Genomic DNA, 13,140 nt, shown 5'->3' with positions numbered 1-13,140 from the left:
TACACAGTCTCTAGTATTAGTTACAGTAACACTAATGAACTAATATCATCTGATTAAATGTAATAATAATACAATAAAGAAAAAAGTTTGTCAATCAGAAAAGAATTTCATCACCTAAGGAAGCATAGAAAAAATAAAATATGCAGGAATTTGAAACTAAATAGGTAAAGGCAAAAAGTTGGAACGAATGCTATGTCAAAGGAGAGGTGGATGAGTCTCAAATACAAACATATTCATGAGTTGGTCATCAAAGAGGCTGATAGAATAAAATACTGAAGTAGGAGGGGACTGAAGCAGACAAGAGAGATTAGAAAGACAAAGTGAATATATGACAGGAAGTGTGCAAAAATAGAGCAAGGTGTGATTAAGGTGAGGCAAGGTTTCCACTAATTTTGTGAATGATAGACTGAAGTTGCCACTTCGTTCCATATTTTTTACATAACTCAAGGTCATAAACAGAAAGGTTAGTTCAGACAGAAAGTGTCACTTCTTGTGTCAGAGACTACCAATGGCATCCCAATATCCATTCTCCCATTTTCAGTTGATAATAATAACCTTGATTTTTATGGTTGGCACATTTCCATCCCTGAGATTACAAGAAGTCTGTGACATTTCCAGGAGGTCTTCTTTGCCTTTCCTTCATTACCTTCCTGAAATGTAGATATGATGAAGTTCCAAATCCATTTTAAGCATCTTGGACCATGAAGTAGAGGCCTGATTCCGTAATTTTTCTCAATTGTTTCCTCTGAGTAGAATCTCATTTTCTCTGTCATTTGCTTTCCTACATATTAAAGCTCCCTCATTGTTTTTTTTTTAATTTATTTACTTTTATTATTTTTTAATAGAGATGGGGTCTTGCTCTGTTACCGAGGCTAGAGTGCAGTGCTTCAATCATACCTCACTGCAGCCTCAAACCCCTGAGCTCAAATGATCCTCCCGCCTCAGCCTCTAGAGTAACTGGGACTACAAGCATATCACCATGCCCAGCTAGCTTCCTTGTTCTTCCGTTGTTACTGGAAAGGGATCCTGATCCAGACCCCAACAGAGGGTTCTTTAAACTTGTGAAAGAAAGAATTTGGGGCAAGTCCATAGAGTAAAGTGAAAGCAAGTTTACGAAGAAAGTAAAGGAATAAAGAATGGCTACTCTGTAGGCAGAGCAGCCCGAGGGCTGCTGGTTTGCTATTTTTATGGTTATTTCTTAATTATATGCTAAACAAGGGGTGGATTATTCATGAGTTTTAGGGGAAATGGGTGGGCTATTCCTGGAACTGAGGGTTCCTCCCCTTTTCAGACCATATAGGGTAACTTCCTGATGTTGCCATGGCATTTGTAAACTGTCATGGCACTGGTAGGGGTGTCTTTTAGCATGCTAATGCATTATAATTAGCATATGATGAGCAGTGAGGATGACCAGAGGCCACTTGAATCGCCATCTTGGTTTTGGTGGGTTTTGGCTGGCTTCTTTACCACATTCTTTTATTAGCAAGGTCTTTGTGACCTGTACCTTGTGCTGACCTATCTCATCCTGTGACTTAGAATGCCTAACCTCCTGGGGATGCAGCCCAGTAGGTCTCAGCCTTATTTTACCCAGTCCCTATTCAAGATGGAGTTGCTCCAGTTCAAAAGCCTCTGACACCATTATTCCCATACTTCTATTAGGGAATAAAGGCAATTTACACACCCCATCTCTCACTCTACTTACTACCAGTATTTCCTCAACTTGTTTAGGATACTTTTTTCTTTCACTGCCCTACGTATTTCGTTTGAAGCTGTGTGCCCAGATGAAAAGGACAATTTTCCCAGGTACTGAGAGGTGATTCCCTCACCCCCACCCCCACAGTGGTCTAAAAGAAACTCTGTGTTTTTTTTCCTTACAAATCTCCTCATTGATGACTTCTTGATTTTCCCCCATTTATATTTGATCTTTTCTCTCTTGGCATTCCAATGTCATTTATTTTATTTTATTTTCTTTCTTTATTTTTTGAGATGGAGTCTCGCTCTGACACCCAGGCTGGGGTGCAGTGGCACGATCTCTGCTCACTGCAACCTCTGCCTTCTGAGTTCAAGCGATTCTCCTGCTTCAGCCTCCCATATAGCTGGGACCACAGGCTCACACCACCACACCTGGCTAATTTTTTTGCATTTTTAGTAGAGATGGGGTTTCACCATGTTGGCCAGGCTGCTCTCGAACTCCTGGCCTCAAGTGATCCGCCCACCTCGGCCTCCCAAAGTGCTGGGATTATAGGTGTGAGTCACGGCACCCAGCCCCCAATGTCATTTATTTAAATTTTACTTTTTTTATTTATCATTCTCTGCCTTTTATAATGATAATTTTATTCACTCATCCAACCAACGTATAAAGAGCTACTATCAATCCCATTTTAAGATGGGGAAACAGAGTTCAGAGATGTAGGATTCCTTGCTCAAAGACAGACAAGTTTAAGGGAATGGAATGGAAACTTGAGCCCAGGTTGTAAGTCATAATCTGTGTTATTTCCACTGTCCCATCTTTTTTTTTGGAGACGAAGTTTTGGTCTTGTTGCCCAGGCTGGAGCACAATGGCACAATCTCGGCTCACTGCAAGCTCCACCTCCCGGGTTCAAGCGATTCTCCTGCCTCAGCCCCCCAAGTAGCTGGGATTCTAGGCGCCCGCCACCACGCCTAGCTAATTTTTTGTATATTTAGTAGAGACGGGGTTTCACCATGTGGACCAGGCTGGTCTTGAACTTCTGACCTCAGGTGATCCACCCGCCTCAGCCTCCCAAAGTGCTGGGATTACAGGCATGAACCACTGTGCCCAGCCTCCATTATTCCATCTTAACTTCTCTCAGAGTGAGCAAATAAGAGGCCTTCCTGCCGAATCTGCCTCTATCTCCTTCTGTTTGGTAAACATAGTTGCTGCTGCTTTGGTTTTTTCCTATAAACTTGAATGTCTTTATATTGGCCTTGCACTTTCTGCTCCTCTAAGATCCCCACCAATCCCTGTGGTCTAACTCCAGGTTGCTTCACAAGGTTGTCACCTTCCTGGTTCTTTAGGCTTTTGTGTTTTTGACCCCTGAAGTTTCATTCAGGTTCAGTTTGGAATGTCTCGTTCCAAAAGTCAGGAAGACTGGCCTAAAGTGATACCTAAGTCGTGCGTTAACCTTATTGTAAGAGTTAAAACATTAAAAAGACTGAATTTTCCCAGTTGCCAAAAGGATGAGCCATTCCCCCACCCCCCTTTCTTAAAAAATTTTCTTGAGCAAATTGTAATTATAATCCGCGCGCGCGCGCGTGTGTGTGTGTGTGTAACTTTTTAAAAGCTAAATAAGCCTCTTGTCAGATAAAACTCAGGAATCTTTTTTCTTCAGGTCCCAGGAGCTAACTCCTTGAAATGTAAGTATCAAGGTAGACAGTGCCCCTATGATCCACGCTCGCGGGAGTTACCCTAAGCGCCTTGCTCCAAGCCGTAAGTACCTGTTTGTCACAGAGATAACGTTTTATTTTTCCTTTGGATAAAGGCAATTAACCAACACAGACGGCCACTCCAACGGTGAACTACCAAAAATTGAATACCAAACCATGTTAACTCGTCTTACATGAGAACGTGCGTGTGCTTTAGCTACAGAAAAGGTGAGATTTTTGTCTCTCTTTGCAATCTCATTAGTGGATTGCCTGTGACACTCATTCCAGTCTGGTTCAATGTTTACAGAATAATACAACTTTTTTTTCTTTTCTAAATTTGTGGAGATTTTCTAGGATGGCAGGGGATTTTTTTAAAATTTTTTTCTCGATAATATCAATTTATTTAGGTCCCTTACTTTTACTAGCCACCCCCTTCCCACCTCCTTCCAATGGCAAATAAATTAGAATAACTTGCCCCTTGCTCACCTCATGCGGGGCCTTGGGAACTGGTGAGAAACTGCAATCCGTTGGCGGTAGGAACCACGATGCCCAGCATTCCCAGCGCTCCGAGTCCTTCGGGCTTCCTTTTCCGGGTCTCGAGGCTGTTGAAACCGAAACTGCTGTGCTGTGGGCGCAGCGCCGAGCTTGATTCACCTTCTCTTGTGCGGAACTCCAGCTGACCGGAGTAGGCAGCCAGACGAGCTGTAAAACATGAACGGAAGACTGGTTTATTTGGTCGCCGAGGAAGAGATCAATCTTACCAGAGGACCCTCAGGTATGTGCGGAACGGGTCATATCTGATAGTAGGGAATTAGAGGGTGTAATTGCAGACACCTCTGCTGCTGAGCCGGATTCACCTGGCCTCGGGGCGGGCAGGCCCCAACCTAGAGGTTTCGTGCAACGCTTTGGGGTGCTTAGAGAAAATATATTGAAATCCATCATTAGCCAGATACGGATCTGAGGAATCCACCTCAAAATACAGTCGGATGACCACAAGTATATATAGTCACGAAAGGGTTCTTTCTGCAAATCGTGCTAGAAAAGCCTTTTTAAAAGTCTGCTTTTAGCCTGCTTATGGACACCACATCCTTCCTACCGTTGCCTGTTCTATCCCTCCCCCTATGAGGGACCGTTTAGTAAAATGGGAGCATAAGCGGTGTGGACTCTGAATGCATAGCCTTTTTCCTGCAGCTAGGATCCCTCCCTCGCTCCTTTGATTTCTGGGAAATTCATTTACAGTGCCAACTAGAATGTTAAAGCAGGAAGAGCCCTTAGAAATCTTTTATTACACAGGTTCCCAAACTTGGTTCCGCCACAGAATTTCCCAGGGCTTTAAAAAAAAAAAGAAAAGAAAAAGAAAAATAGTTAATTCTTATCTCCCATCTGCAGGGATTTGGATTCAATACGGATTTATTTTATTTATTTATTTATTTAAGTTTTTTTTATGAACACCTCATGTGATTTTGAGCAGCCAAACTGCTATCCTCTTACCCCACTGAGGCTCTTCATTAAACCGGGCTCTTGACATTACTACATTCTGCCTTCTTTCGACTTTATTTTCCTTTACAGCTATTTAGTTGATCGATTAAGAGCTTTAGCTTTGGAATTACAGTATCTGGGTTCAAATCTTGTATCTAACCTCTTACTGATTCTTTGATACTTATTGGCTAACCTAACTGATGTAAGCCTTAGGTTATCATCTCTAAAATGGGGATGGTTATAAATATACTTCATAGTGTTGTGAGAATGAAATGAGTTAATCTATGTAAAATGTTTACAATATTGCCTGACCTATGGTAAGCAGTATGTGTTTCCTACTGTTGTTATTGTTAATGGATAAATAGCTAAACTGACACAGTAGATCCTACTAATACTGTATTCCAAGAGTCTCTAATAAATCATCAGGTACTATGAGCTCCATCATTGAAATGTTCCTGAAATTCTTTCACTCCTTTTTCCCTTGCCACCACCTAGGACAGCCCATCACCTTTTCTCATCTGCAGTTCTACAGTAGCTTAATCATTATGGATAGATTATTCTTTATAAAATATAACTTTCAGAATTATCCATACTTTGTGTCTTTTTTTCTTTTCTTTCTTTCTTTTCCTTTTCTTTTTTGAGACAGGGTCTCACTCTGTTGCCCAGGCTGGAGTGCAGTGGTATGATCTCAGCCCACTGCAGCCTCTCCCTGTTAGGCTCAAGCAATCCTCCCACCTCAGCCTCCTGAGTAACTGGTACCACGGGTGTGCACTGCCACGCCTGGCTAATTTTTTTGTATTTTTGGTAGAGACAATGTTTTACTACATTGCCCAGGCTGGTCTCGAACTCCAGAGTTTAAATGATCCACCCACCTCTGCCTCCCAAAGTGCTGGGATTACACATGTGAGCCACTGTGCCTGGCCTTCCTTTCTATTATAAAAAATTGGAAGTTGGTTTTACTTATTGTAATATAACTCATCACTAATATCATTATTAATATTATTACTATTTTTTTTAGAGACGAGGTCTCGCTTTGTTGCCCAGGCTGGTCTTGAACTCCTGGACTCAGGCAGTCCTCCTGCCTTGGCCTCCCAAAGTGCTGGGATTACAGTCATGAGCCACCATGCCTGGCCTATCACTAATCTTAATGGATTAGTGTCATGGATTATGTGCGCCTAAACTTTTGTCAAAGGCTCATTTGGTATGCCCAAGTTTCTTGGATTCATTTTTTTGCTATTTTATATAAATTTATCCTTCACGCACTGTTAATATTTATTGACTTTTGAGCTAACAGAGAGTTACTTTTAAACCAAAGTCTGTTTTTTTGTACTTTTCATAATTGGTAACTTGTTCTCTTAGGACCAACTAAAACAATGCTAGTTCCTTTTCTGATTGCTGTGCAAGTATTTATTTAAAGGCTCTAGTTGTTCTGCTCCTGTTTTGCCTCTTTCTTCTTTATCCTAAATATCTTCAGTTATTTTACTACCTCTCGAGATGCTTGAGATTTGATTCTTGCCTTTTGCTTAAGAATTTAATGTACTTTGACATAGTCTTTTTGCTGGGGCATCCACAGTATTTTCAGATCTCCTGTCTAAAGCAGAGCAGGACCCTGATATTATCTCTTGTTCTAAACATGAAATCTTTTAAAAATTCAATATAATTTCACTTCATTTTTTTTTTTGGCATTTGCAGTCATAAATTTCCTCGTGTTAGTATTTTCTCAAAACATTGGCATTAGGACTAGCTTCAAGGACTAATTAAAGGGAATAATTATATCTCGCTAGTATATTTCACCCAAAAATGGTTTGATTTCTGTATCACATATTTATTACAAATGAATGTATTTATTCACTCAGTGGCTTCCTCAATTTTCATAAGCATTTGCATGTATTAATTATGTAAGTCAGTGAACTTACTGGGAGAGTAAAGCCTCAAGTTTAGGAATGAACTTGGGTGAAAACAGTCATTTGAAATTTGGTTGGTTCAGTTAACAAGGAAATGTTTCATGTTAATCACTTATCGGAACTGGTTTCCTAGTATGTGATACTCTTCTTCTCAGAGTCTAATTCAGCTTTTCTTCGTGGTATGATCATGAAGATAAATAGGGAGGAGACTGTCTCAAAACACCACTAGAAATAAAATATCACTAGAAACTAATCACCACTAGAAACTTCCACATAATTTTGGTAGTCCCATAAGGATCTTTCTTTCTGTAGAAGAAACATGAAAATCCTCTAAGTGTGCATTTCTTTTGTAGACAGCATTGTCCACTCTTTGTACAGCTGTGTACTCAGGAACCTGATGGTTTAATCAGGTCCAAGAACATGTGTGCCATTACCCATTTATGTTCTGTCAGGGACAAGAATTGTGGATATTTCTGGTGTTTGGGCCCATATTATAAGGCAGTCGAACCTGTTCCTGACTGATCGGCTTACTGCAAGGGAAGTAATGAAATCTCGGGGAAATTATGACAATAGTGAAGAGGCAAAAGAAGCTTGACATGTATTAGGTTGGTGGAAAAGTACAGTTACTTTCTTTTGTTCTCTTTATTTTTTTGAGACACAGTCTCGCTCTGTCACCAGGGTGGAGTGCAGTGGCACGATCTTGGCTCACTGCAACCTCTGCCTCCCAGATTCAAGCAATTCTCCTGCCTCAGCCTCCCATGTAGCTGGGATTACAGGCATTTGCCACCACGCCCGGCTAATTTTTGTATTTTTGGTACAAAGAGGGTTTCACCATGTTGACCAGGCTGGTCTTAAACTCCTGACCTCAAGTGATCCACCCACCTTGGCCTCCCAAAGTGTTGGGATTACAGGCATGAGCCACCCCACCCAGCCATAAGTACCACTGCTTTCAATGGCAGAACCGCAATTACTTTTGCATCAGCCTAATAGCATGGAATCTCTCCTGTTGTCTGCTTTCTCAACTGTAAGGAGGGACTTGGGCTAGATGACTTCAGAGGTCTCTTCCATCTCCAAGAGTTCACAATTCTTTGGCTCATTCCACATGTTATTTTATGACTCCTACCATTTGGGGCTTTGTTTGTTTTGTTTTTGTTATTTGATTCCTGCCATTTTGGACTAATAGTATGAGCTGAAGAATTTCAAAGGCAGTGGCTACAATCTCAAATGTCTTCAAGGGTTGAACAGTTTATCTTTTATCTTTTGTGGAAGGCTGTTTTTTTTTCTGTAGGAGTCCAGCTTGATTATAGTGTCTAAGGCTCTCACTTTTTCATTATCAAATTGAAAGTCTCTTAATGAGTCTTAAAACTCAGTTACTCTAAAAAGTGTGACAAGACTCTTAATATGTTTTTTTACACTGCAACAGGTAAGAGATTGTCCATAAAGACAGCCTTACTGTACATTGAGTGCTATGATTAGGAATCTTGTTTTTAGGTCCGAGTCCTCAATGGGTTTCAGCAAGTTACTCCTGATATGCCATCTTTAAAGAGGGAAGAGAATATTTATTTTCTTACTTTCTTTAAAGGCTTTGGAAAAGATGATGGGTTGATGGCAATGTTTTAATAATGAATGCTAAAGGAGGTATTGTGTTTCTGGTAGTGTGCTAATTACTACATATACATATATTATATATACTGCATATATACTATACATACATACATACTCATTTAATCTTCACAGCAACCCTGAGGGGTAAATATTTAATCCACATTATTAGATTGGGAAATTGCCTGAGAGAGGTTAAGGACTTGCCCAGTTTCTAATGCCAGTAAATTTCAAAGGATTTTAACCCAGGTGTGTTAATTCTGCTATACCATATACTACTTTCCACGGCAGTAGCCATGTTTAAGAAGTTGACTGCCAACCTTTCCCCTGACCTTTATTTTATTATATCATGCCTTATTCCCAGAAGCATTTGAGGCATCTTAAATGACTAACACATCCTACGGTGGAAAGTTTTTATTGCTTGCTCTTGATAGAGCTGAGGGCATATCAAGGTGAGTAACAAAAATCAAGATGCCCCATTAAGTTCTATCATTTAAGCCCTTGTAGACCTGTCATAAGCTTTGGGTTTCATGCTAACTGAAACTGTTGCTAGTAGTTTTCTGATCTATTCCTTTCTTTGCATATCAAATAGATGTGAGACTAAATGCTATATCCTTGCTCTATTTTCTCTTGCTTACAAAAAGTCTCACCTTCATGGAGTTTACAATTCAATAGAGATATGATGTTCACATATGAAAAATTAAATCTCACTGCAAAGGTGCAGATAGTTAAGGAAAATGATGAGCAGGTAGTTAGTGGGAGGGCAAAGGAAGTGTGGAAAGGAGCATGGTAATCTGACCCTGTGTTGGGAAAGTTCAAGAATGCAGCCACTGCTGAGAACCATTAAAATGGTCAATTAAAAGGTGGAACTTGTGGGTCTTCTGGAATGGACAGGCTTTAGGCTAGGGCCAGAGTCAGGGATGAGTATGGCGTAAACAATAATAGAGAGAAGAAAATAAGCAGAGCATATTCTGAGGTTAGTGAGCAAACCGGCCTGGACAAAAGGGAAGTTTCCTTTAGGAGATTCAAGAGAGAAGAGGTAGCTGAGTAGTAACCTGAGTAGGTGGAGATCAGATTATGGAGAGTCTTTAGTGTTAGTATAGAAACTTAACCTTTCTCTGAGGTTCTATCTGGATTCTTTCTGCTTCCTAGTCATTGATTAGGACTCAGTTCAAGAGTTACCTCCTCCTTGAGGTAGCAGGAAGCAGCCTTTACCCGGGATAGATGTTCTCTTATTGTCTATATTATATATCATTTATAGATTGCCTGTAACGTATTCCCATGTATTGCCAAGCTAAGCACTTTATCTTGTCCCCTCCTAAAAAGGAAGAGATGAAATGGTTATTATCCTCATTTCAGAAATGAGGAAACCTTGACTTCTGCATTATACAACTCTTTAAGTGCAGATTTGGATCCAGGTCTGTGTGACTTAAAATTCCAAGTCTGAATCACTATAAATAACTTTTTTTTTTTTTCTGTTTGCTTTCTCACTTATATCTTCTCCTTCTACTTCACTTTGAGCTCTTCTGATTCAAACAACATATATTTTATTTTCTTTCATTTGACTTTTATTTTAGGTTCAGGGGTACATTTATAGGTTTGTTATATAGGTAAACAGTGTCCTGTGGGTTTGTTCTACAGGTTCGTACCAGGTATTAAGCTGGTACCCATTAGTTATTTTTCCCGATTCTCTCTTTCCTCCCAATCTCCACCCTAAGTAGGCCACAGTGTCTGTTGTTCCCCTCTATGTGTCTATGTGTTCTTATTATTTAGCTCCCACTTACACGTGAGAATGTGTGGTATTTGGTTTTCTCTTCCTTTGTTAGTTTGCTGAGGATAACGGCCTCCAGCTGCATCCATGTTCCTGCGAAGGACATAATCTTGTTCTTTTTCATGGATGCAAAGTATTCCATGTTGTATAGTACCACATTTTCTTTGTCCAGTCTACCATTGATGGGCATTTAGGTTGATTCCATGTCTTTGCTATTGTGGATAGTGCTGTAGTGAACACACACATGCATGTGTCTTTAATGTTCTTTTAATGCTTTGTCTAGTGCATGACGCACGGTGGTCAGTAAATGTTCATGAAATGACTGAGCAAACCAATAGATGTCAGAATAATATAATGGAATGTTTTTATATTTATTTATTTGTGACACAGGGTCTCACTTTGTCACCCAGGCTGGAGTGCAGTGGCACGATCTTGGCTCACTGCAGCCTTGACCTCTTGGGTACAAGTGATCCTCCTGTCTCAGCCCCTCAAGTAGCTGGGACTACAGGTGTGCGTCACCACACCTAATGTTTTTATTAGCCGTATTTTTCATAGAGACAGGGTTTCATGATGTTGCCCAGGCTGGTCTCAAACTCCTGAGCTCAAGTTATTCACCCGCCTGGGCCTCCTAAAGTGCTGGGATTACAGGCGTGAGCCACCCCACTCGACGTACTTATTTATTTTTGAGACAGGGTCTCACTCTGTCACCCAGGCTGGAGTGCAGTGGCACTATGACAGTTCACTGCAGCCTCGACCTCTTGGGCTCAGGTGATCCTCCTGCCTCAGCTTCCTGAGTAGCTGGGACTACAGACATGCGCCACCATACTTGATTACTTTTTTTTTTGTTTTTTTAAATTATTTGTAGAGACGAGATCTCACTATGTTGCCTAGTCATGCCTTGGACTCCTGGGCTCAAGTGATCCTCCGCCTCAGCCTCCCACAGTGCTGGGATTCCAGACATGAGCCACTGTGCCTAATGGGATGTTTTAAATAAAGAGAAGCAGTAACACCATCTGTTTCAGCTTTCAAAAACCGGTAAACATGGTTCTTCACTAAATACAATTTGAGAGAGAATGAGGATGGGCACATTGTATTATGAGGGATAGGAAACTGGCTAAGATGCCAGAAACAAGGAGGAGTAGATGGAACACCTCTTGGAGAGAGTCAAGTAAATGGAATAATTCTCTAAAGATTGCTTCAAGGATCTTTATTAAGATCTTTTCAGATCCTGTTAAGATCTTTTCAAAACAATACTTAAGAAAAACTACAGTAGAATATCTAGGAATTACGTTGGGAAAATAGAAAGGCAAGCTGATAGATGTTCAACTGCAGAAACATTTTGTGAAGCCATGTGACTAGGCAGAAAAGTGGTCAATGATTACATGTGATAAGTACACAATTATTTATTGAGGGAAAAATAGCCAAACATACTTAGATGATAGGGTCAGAACTGCTGGTTTCAGAAGACTGAAAAGTAAAGTAAAACTATTTTTAAAAATGTATTTAGCATTTATTATGTGCCTACACTATGATTGGGAATCATGGACACTAGCATAAAGAATAAGAAATGATCCCTGTTTTTAAGAATTTTGCAGTTCAAGCCAGGTACTGTGGCTCTTGCCTGTAATCCAAGCACTTTGGGAGATCGAGGAGGATGACTGCTTGAGGCCAGAATTTCAAGACCAGCCTGGGCAACATAGCGAGACTCCCACCTCTGCCAAAAACAAAACAAAACAAAACAAAATATTAGCTGTGTTTGGTGGTGCATGCTTGTAGTCCTAACTACTTGGGAAGCTGAAGTGGGAGAATTGCTTGAGCCCAGGAGTTCGAGGTTGTTGTAGTCCTAGCTACTTGGGAGGCTGAGGCAGGAGAATTGCTTGAACCTAGGAGGTGAAGGTTGCAGTGAGCTGAGATCATGCCACTGCATTCCAGCCTGGGCGACACAGCGAGACTCGGTCTCAGAAAGGAAAAAATGCCAGAATGCTTGAGTTCAGATCCTTACTCTATCACTCACTAACTGTGTGACCTTGTGCAGATTACCTCACTTCTATCTGCCCCAGTTTCCTCAGCTATAACATGAGAGTATTATTAGAATCTACTTATAGAGTTGTGAGGATTAAATGATTTTTTTTTCTTTTGAGATGGAGTTTTGTTCTTGTTGCCCAGGCTGGAGTGCAGTGGTGTGGTCTCAGCTCACTGCAACCTCTGCCTCCCAGGTTCAAGCAATTCTACCTCAGCCTCCCAAGTAGCTGGGATTACGGGCGCCCGCCACCACGCCTGGCTAATTTTTCTGTATTTTTGGTAGAGATGGGGTTTCATCATGTTGGCCAGGCTGGTCTCTAACACCTGATCTCAGATGATCCACCCATCTTGGCCTCCCAAAGTGTTGGGATTACGGGTGTGAGCCACCGCGCCCAGCCGATTTTTGTTTTATAAATACATTCGTAGTGACGATTCTGTACCAGGTACTGTCTTAAGCACTTTACCACAAAACAACTCATTTAATTCATTGAAGTGCTTTAAGGGTACTACTATGTGGGATTAGACTTTATGGGGCAAGAGTTGAGTCATCTAGGAAGGGTAGGGTAAGCTGTGTCAGTGATTTCAGGGATATGGGGCTTCTATTTCTATTTTTCCCTTCTTTTATGCCTTAGTTTATTAAAAAACCCTATTACTGCAATAGTCCTTTCCAAAACAAACAAACAACAACAACAAAAATACCAAACCTGTTAGAAGCTCCCAGAAACATTTTTACCCTTGCGAGATTTCCCTATAACTGGAAATGTTAGAAATTCCTGACCTAGGTGTAGTTTTCAATTCCAATAACAGTCAATTGACTCCAGTTGGGTTTTGTATATGTACTAGGTACTATATTGGCACGGGAAGTACAAAAATGAATACAAACTAATTACTTTGTCTTCTAGGAATGAATATTGCAATAGGGTAATGAGACAATTAAGCAAGTAATTTCATGTTTTCAGGCAAAGGGAAGAAGACATC

General features: G+C 40.7%; 2 protein-coding genes across 2 annotated transcripts in view; one reads left to right on the top strand and one right to left on the bottom strand.

Annotated features, from left to right (window-relative positions):
• The window catches only part of LOC108536185 (disintegrin and metalloproteinase domain-containing protein 21-like), a 73,313-nt gene extending 69,366 nt beyond the window's left edge, over positions 1 to 3,947 (bottom strand). The window contains 1 exon segment of the mRNA XM_017882742.1: positions 3,871 to 3,947. The gene's annotated coding sequence lies outside the window, so the exon portion shown is untranslated.
• Positions 3,948 to 3,966: 19 nt separating this feature from the next.
• SYNJ2BP (synaptojanin 2 binding protein) overlaps positions 3,967 to 13,140 on the top strand; it is a 46,383-nt gene continuing 37,209 nt past the window's right edge. Inside the window, exon 1 of the mRNA XM_017882751.1 lies at positions 3,967 to 4,159. Coding sequence (XP_017738240.1) covers positions 4,096 to 4,159 — 64 coding nt within the window. The 5' untranslated portion in view covers positions 3,967 to 4,095. The remainder of the gene's footprint in view (positions 4,160 to 13,140) is intronic.

This window comes from Rhinopithecus bieti, unplaced genomic scaffold (genome assembly GCF_001698545.2).
Source record: "Rhinopithecus bieti isolate Rb0 unplaced genomic scaffold, ASM169854v2 scaffold_13259, whole genome shotgun sequence".
NCBI lineage: Eukaryota > Metazoa > Chordata > Mammalia > Primates > Cercopithecidae > Rhinopithecus > Rhinopithecus bieti.
The sequence above is the reverse complement of the archived record's forward strand: the minus strand, read 5'-3'. Positions and strand labels throughout refer to the sequence as shown.